This window comes from Melanaphis sacchari, unplaced genomic scaffold (genome assembly GCF_002803265.2).
Source record: "Melanaphis sacchari strain LSU unplaced genomic scaffold, SCAv2.0 Contig133_pilon_pilon, whole genome shotgun sequence".
In the NCBI taxonomy this organism is placed as follows: Eukaryota; Metazoa; Arthropoda; class Insecta; order Hemiptera; family Aphididae; genus Melanaphis; species Melanaphis sacchari.
This window is the reverse complement of record NW_020270553.1, coordinates 47,804-55,234: the sequence shown is the minus strand read 5'-3', so window position 1 is coordinate 55,234 and position 7,431 is coordinate 47,804. Positions and strand designations below refer to the sequence as shown.

Below are 7,431 nucleotides of genomic sequence, written 5' to 3'. Positions count from 1 at the left end.
AATTTGAAAAAAATCACAAATGAAAAATAAGGACCACCCTAATTAACATAACAGAATCTATAAATGTTGTAGACACGATTAAAAATATTATAAAAAAAAAAATTCACCAAATTTAATTAAGGAAAACGTAAATTGAAAATTTGACTACGTTTTGAATAAAAATAAAGGCTTTAAACAAACAACACAATACGTCAAATATTAAAAGAAAAATAAAAAATTCTAGAAGACTTACGCCTAACGATATGACATTTTTCAAGTTTGCGCCTATCACCTCAGTTGAAGTCATTTTCAGTATGTAACAACTTGTTAGCAGACGACCGTCGGTCATTTAAGTTTCAAAACAATAAAAAAGCTCTTATTGTACAGAGTGATGCTAATGTAATATAACTTTTTACTCATTTTTCAATTTTTTATATTATACTTTTTTTAAACGTTATAGTTTTAATTTATATAAAAAATAATGTATTTTTTGAAAGGACATTTTTTAGAGTTTTTAGGTCACAAATCCATTTTTTTGAAAGGCATTTTTCGATATTTTTAAGGGAATTCATATCCGAGCCCCAATGATTATCATATTAAATATAAATAATTATTAAAATGTTAATTCTTATCTTGCCTAATGATTTTTTTGTTGAAACTGTAAAAAAAATAATATATAGGTAACCTGATTTTCTAATGGTAAATAATATTTTTTTCTTAATTCTTCTTCAATAGCATTATTCAGATGAGGATACGTTATTCGATGGCACTCAAGACCGGGAAATAAATCCGTAATAAGTCCCAAAAACAGTGGCACATCGTCAAATACAAATTTAGGTAAGTTCATGTCTCTAAAAAATAAAATAACTTCTTTTAGTATATAATTATTGTCCCCAATTTAAATTTAATTATTTAAACACTTTCATGATTAATTATAAATATAAATATTATATTATAGTAAAAAGGATAATAATTTTCAATTAAATCTCATTTTCATTAATTTACTAACCTCAACGCTCTCATGAGTACCACATTTTCATCTAGATCTGGCGAATTTCGTTTTAACTCCCCAGCGATAACAAGCACTGATTTCAATGCTCTCAAGCCAAAGTCATAATGTGATTGTTTTGATAATTGTTCACGAGCTAAGCTATATAATACTGACATTTTTTTTGCCAATACTTTAGCATTTAAAAATCCTTCGGAAAATAACATAATTAAGCAAATTAGCTCTAAATCGGGAAGTACACATATGACCGGTCTGAATAGTGTTTTCACAGTTTCTGGTAATTCGGTACGACCTGCGTAACCAGGATTCATCGTAATAAAAATTCCAACCTTATTATCGAGGATTGTATCTTTACCCCTAAACTAAATTACACAAATTATGTTATGTTAAAAAAAAAAAAACTTAAATAGTTTATTTCTTACAAAAAACATTTCTTTTTTTTCGACTAATGCGTTTCTAATTGTGCCTATTTGGGTCGAGATAACAGACAGAACCGAAACATCGATTCGATTAAATTCATCAAAACAACCCCAAGCTCCACATTGACATAATCCATCCAATATCATACCAAATGCTTGAAAATCCATTCCTTCTCCGCAGTTTGTAACCATGCACAATATTCCTAATGCTTTCGCTAAATCTTTAACGGTTTCAGTTTTCCCAGTACCAGCAGGACCTAAAAAAAAGTTTTTAATGAAACATTTAAGTCGTATTTCGATTTTTTTTTTTTTTTAATTTACCAGCAGGAGCACAACCTAATTGCATTGAAAGAGCTTGAGTTATCGTCAAATAAATTCGATCTGTTAACGGTGTTATAACCAAACGTCCATTTAATCCCATATAATCGTATCCGTACAAAAATGTCCCCGAACACTGATCGATGATTAAATTATCGAAATCTCTTTTCCAGTAAAATCTCAACTGACTTTCCCATTCAAATTCTTGACTTTTTATGATGCCATCTCGAACTAAATTTTCAATTACATCTCTGGCGTGAACATCGACGATTAAAACTGTATTAAATTTTTTTCGGTCGTTTGATATTAATTCTCCTCTCACTTGTATAATCAATTCATCCATCTGTTGGTTTAATTTTTCCAAGTAACTTTTCATTGCATTCATGTTCCCCTAAAATAATGAAACCATTATTTTAAAACCAACAACGCATTTTTTTACATACTTTTTTTATTTCCCAAAAAACGTTTTCAACTTCTGCTGTCCACCACACACTGTTTGCAGCCAAACACATCTGTCCTTGAAAGTTCATCATCCATTCACATCTAGATCCAGTGGTATTTCCGTATTCAAAAATTGATTTTTTTATTAAATACTTATTAGATCTCCACATTTCCATTAACACACTATACATCCAAATTTCAACTGAACCATCAACCATCACTTGACTCTTGAATGGCATGGTTTCCTTTTCACATGAAACCATACCGCTTACTAATGTATTCTTACGAGAATCATTTACAAAAATTAAGCTTCTCACATTATCATACATTTTAACAATATGTTCTTGAACGCCATGAGGATTAGTATTACCCAAGACTAATAACAGTTCGTTATCAGATAAAAAATAGAACCTTGGGAAAGAGTTTCGTTTCGTTTCTAAATATTTATTTAGCATTTTTTGACATGTTTCAAGTCCTTCAAATAAACTTTTTAATTCTACAAACAGTTCCGGCATTCTACTTAACATAATTATTTTTGGATCTTTTAATATGTTTCTCATTATATCTTTAAACTTATGATTCAATCCATCAAATTTTAATGCTTCATTAGGCAGCTGTGCTCGAAATTTATCGTCAAGAAATATTTCCTCTAAATACATCCATTTTAATTGCACTAAATTCCATATGGTAAGAATACTAATTATAAATGTCAGATCTTTATCCCATTTATCTACTACTGATCGAAATGGACCAATAAACCTATATATTAAAGACATACGAGTTAAACTTGGTTGATAAAAACTAATTTAATTTAATAATGTTTTATGTACTTAGAACCAGCCATGCTTTGAAGAGTCATTATATTATCTTCAAGTAATTGAAAAACTTCAGTTAAATCTCCCAAAATTATTCCTCGGAATGTATCATTTTTTATGTATTCGATAATAGTCAAATTCATCATTTCCCAAGTCTATTGACAGGAATAGTTAAAGTTACGTACATAAAAATTAATTACTGTTAAATAAATATATGTACTAATTCACAATAATTTAATTTAAATTAAATACAAATTACTTGAATATCTAGGTACCAACGCGTTAATCTAAGCAATTTCATTATGATATTTTTTTTTATACAAATAATGGTAATTTTCGATACTGAAATTTCGAGTTAGGTAATCATAAAATAGAAATGCATAATTTATGCATTACATCAGACCCAGTGATGCCATAGGGAATCATAATATTAAGTGTTTTTTCTTATTTTTATGATGACCCCAATGATTCCATATGGAATCAATTCTTATAGGAAATATTGTGTTCTATCGATTAGTGTCACTGTTTTAACGATAACGTGATCATTAATGATGTTATTATCTGTTGTTGTCAAATTTTTTCAACCGTTACTACGACGGAAACTACTTTTAGATTTATTTCCTCAATTTTCGGTAAGTAATTTATATTTTATTATGCTTTCAATTACTTTTTCTTATGTAAAATACGCTAATTATTCTAAAAATGTCTTTAGTTTAATTGTGTTATTGTTATTTTGGCTGTTATGAGAATGTTATTTGATGATTCCAATTGGCATCATTGGTTCTATAAGAGTATATATTTTATTGTGCAAATATTACATTTATTTTTTTTAGTACATTTATACTATGGCTCTAAATTATGCTGAAATATAAAACCTCCTTAGAGGATATATGTCGGATATAGAAGATTTTAATTATGATGAAGATGATCTCAATGAACAAATTATTACTCAACATCATATTGCTGAAATTACAGAGTTCATAGATTTGAATAATGCTGAAATAGACAATTTGGTAAATAAATTGTAATTTTTATTATGTTTATTGTTTCTATAATATCTTTTGAACTTAAGGAAAGAGAACAATGCCTCTTAGATCTTTAACACAAGATTTATTAAACCAAAGTGACAATACTGAAGAAACCGATGTTGAAAAATAAAATGAAGTACAGTTACCAGCTAATTGGATTACAGGTTCTTGGGAAAACCAAAAATACCCATTTAATTCTATGATGTCTGTTCCCCCTGTAGAACCACATACTCCATTGGAATATTTTAAACAATTATTCGATTAAAAAATTGTAGAAAATATTGTTTATCAAACTAATTTGTATTCTGTACAAAAAAATTGCAGTAGTATCGATACAAATTCAAATGAAATGGAACAATTTTTTGGTATGCATATGTGTATGTCTGTCATTAAAATGCCTGCTTATTGGGCACAGTATACAAAATATTCTATGATTAGTGACACAATGTCACGTAATTGATTCACTGCTTTACGTACACATGTACATTTTAATGACAACACTAATTGTTTTCCATCTACAGATATTAGACATGACAAACTGTTTAAAATTCGGCCATTTATTGATGCTATACAACATAATTTTAAATTAATAGACCTGAAGAACATTTGGTAATAGATGAAATTATTATACCTTTTAAAGGTAAAGTTCTATGAAGCAATACAACAAGTCAAAACCTCATAAATGGGGGATCAAAATGTTTGCTTTGGCTTCAAAATCAGGTATAGTACATGATTTTGAAATTTATGTTGGCAAAGGGACACTGAAGTCAAATACTAATCTTGGGCTGAGTGGAGATATTGTAATTCGTTTATCTGAAATAATATCTAAGAACAAGAACTTCAAGCTGAGTTTTGATAATTGGTTTACTTCTTACAATTTGATAGTAAGTTTGAAAAATCATGGGATTTTAGGTGTTGGAACTGTCAGATCGAACAGGTTATCAGGGTGTCAGTTTGAAAATGATAAAAACCTTAAAAAGTCAGGAAGAGGATCTTATGACACAATGCAATTGTTGCATGTAAATGGTTTGACAATAAAACAGTGCATTTAGTTTCGAACTACATTGGTCCAGAACCTCTTGATCAGGTTCAACGTTGGTCAATGGCAGATAAGTTAAGAATACCAATTGAAAGACCAGCTATAGTCAAAGAATACAACTCTTTTATGGGTGCTATTGATTTGCATGATATGCTGGTTGAGATTTATCGAACAGATATTAAATGTAAGAGGAATTACATAAGAATTATTTTTCATATTATAGATATGTGTATAGTGAACAGCTGGCTTATGTATAAACGTCATTGCAAACAGTTGAATATAATAAAGCATGACTCTTTACTAATATTCAAGATGAATTAGGATATTGCATTAGGTCTACTGAATGCTGGAAAAGACAAAATATACACAAGAAAATCTCCTTTGACACCACCGAGTAAAAACAGATACAAGAGATCAAATGCACCAGTTCCAGATGTGAGATTTGATGGTTATCAACATTGGCCTGAACTATCTAAAGACAAAAAAATATGTAAATTTTGTGTTCAACCATACTCCAGAACATAATGTTCAAAATGCAATGTGGCTTTATGCTTTAATTTTAGTCGGAACTGTTTCAAAAGTTACCATAAGAAATAAGTTACTATTATTATTGATTGATATTGTTATCTTTATTATTATTTATGAACAGCAAGTTACTATTAATTTATATTGTTATTCCTATTATTATTTATGTATTAATTGATATTGTTATTTTTATTATTATAAAGTACATGTATAACAAAGTTTTTATTTTATGAAAAGGTTACTTTTTATTCCATTACCTTAAATACTATTTACTTTTTTATATTATAATTATTATGTTTTAAATATTTTAATGTGATAAATTGTTAAAAATGTGATGTTTTAATATTTTATAAGAAATAAAGTTATTTTTTGAAAAGTTTAAAATGAGTACCCCTATGTTCCCAATGATGCCACATGGCATCAGGTCTGGAAAACTTAGAGCTTTTCATGAAAATCAAAAAATTTTTTTTTTCTTATTTGAGCTCTATATAGTAATATTAGAAAAAAACCATACATTTTTAATTATATCTAGTAGTGGGCCTGAAAGGGTTAAATTATTCAGTTTTTAAAAATGATAATAGAAAAAAATTATGTTTAGTTTTTATTTAACCAAATTCAGCTGTTTTTCATAACTTTTTGTTTTTTGAATTTGTTACTTAATACATCTTATAACAATTAATATCAATTTATTTTTGGTGTTAACAATAATACAAAATAAATAGATACTTTTTCAACATCATTGATACTTCGTTCAATACTCAGTTCTTTTACTGAATTTGCAACAATTTCCAAACATGTGTCTTTATAACGAGCTAAATCCATATTAAAAATATTTTCTAACGTTAATACTTCAGGATCCATATCAAAATATTGACCTTTCAAAAGAATACAAATAAACGTATAAATATTTAATATATATTTGGTTTGTACGCCCATCGTGTAGTTACCAGTTTGCTCCATTAGCTTTTTCCAATGCATTTCTTTCATTGCATCGTTCTTTAATTCAATAAATAATGGAATTGAATTTTTAAATTTTTTCATTTTCATATCTAAAACTAACCCAATAGGTACTGTTCGACATGCTTTGGGCAATTGTTTAAACTCTTTAATAAAACTGTCCATGCCCTCTAATAATAACTGTGGTTTCAACTCTGACCACAGCGTTTTAGACCAATCATCTCTTGCGCTTTTTTGACGTGAATATAAATTGTATATTGAACACAAGCAATGATACTCTTGATATGTAACGTCGAGAAGTGTAAAAGATTCTTGTGGCATTTCAAACAATGCCGATGTGTTCTTCATTACAGCTTTATCGGCAAGTAATGCTTTGAATTTTACATCGTATTCCTATGACGCATAATATTAACTAATTATAAATTAACGTAATTAAAATCATATTTTAAATCGATAAAATAAACAGTATATCAATACAAAATATATGAATTTAGATCATTTTTCAAGCTTAAAATTTGTGCTCATATATATGTAATTGCAAAATACATGAATTACTATTTACAGACAATTTTACTCAAGAAGAGGGATTTATTGGTTATCATTCATTGTATGAGATAAAAATTAATTAAAAACAATTTATACTGGTAGTTAAACTATGTTTAAATTTTAAACAACACACTCTATATCATATTACATAGTTAATAAGTAAAATATTCATAATGTAGTACTACAGCAGACGCTGATAGATATTTTTATATAATACAACATTCTTGTGAAGTAGCTAGGTGTACACAGTCGTGATTTATACTTCGCATATTTACATTATTATACATATTATTATATTATAAATGTCCAATTTATATATACTTATATATATTTATTATATAGTTTAAGATTCTGT

General features: G+C 27.7%; 1 protein-coding gene across 1 annotated transcript in view; it reads right to left on the bottom strand.

Moving 5' to 3' along the window:
* The window catches only part of LOC112591398 (dynein heavy chain 10, axonemal), a 36,812-nt gene extending 29,934 nt beyond the window's left edge, over nt 1-6,878 (bottom strand). The window contains exons 1-8 of the mRNA XM_025335204.1: nt 6,521-6,878; nt 6,300-6,448; nt 2,997-3,136; nt 2,169-2,925; nt 1,729-2,116; nt 1,411-1,664; nt 989-1,350; nt 665-830 (exon numbers count right to left, since the gene is read on the bottom strand). Of these exons, the coding sequence (XP_025190989.1) occupies nt 665-830; nt 989-1,350; nt 1,411-1,664; nt 1,729-2,116; nt 2,169-2,925; nt 2,997-3,136; nt 6,300-6,448; nt 6,521-6,878 (2,574 nt within the window). The remainder of the gene's footprint in view (nt 1-664; nt 831-988; nt 1,351-1,410; nt 1,665-1,728; nt 2,117-2,168; nt 2,926-2,996; nt 3,137-6,299; nt 6,449-6,520) is intronic.
* Between the last annotated feature and the right edge of the window lie 553 nt (nt 6,879-7,431).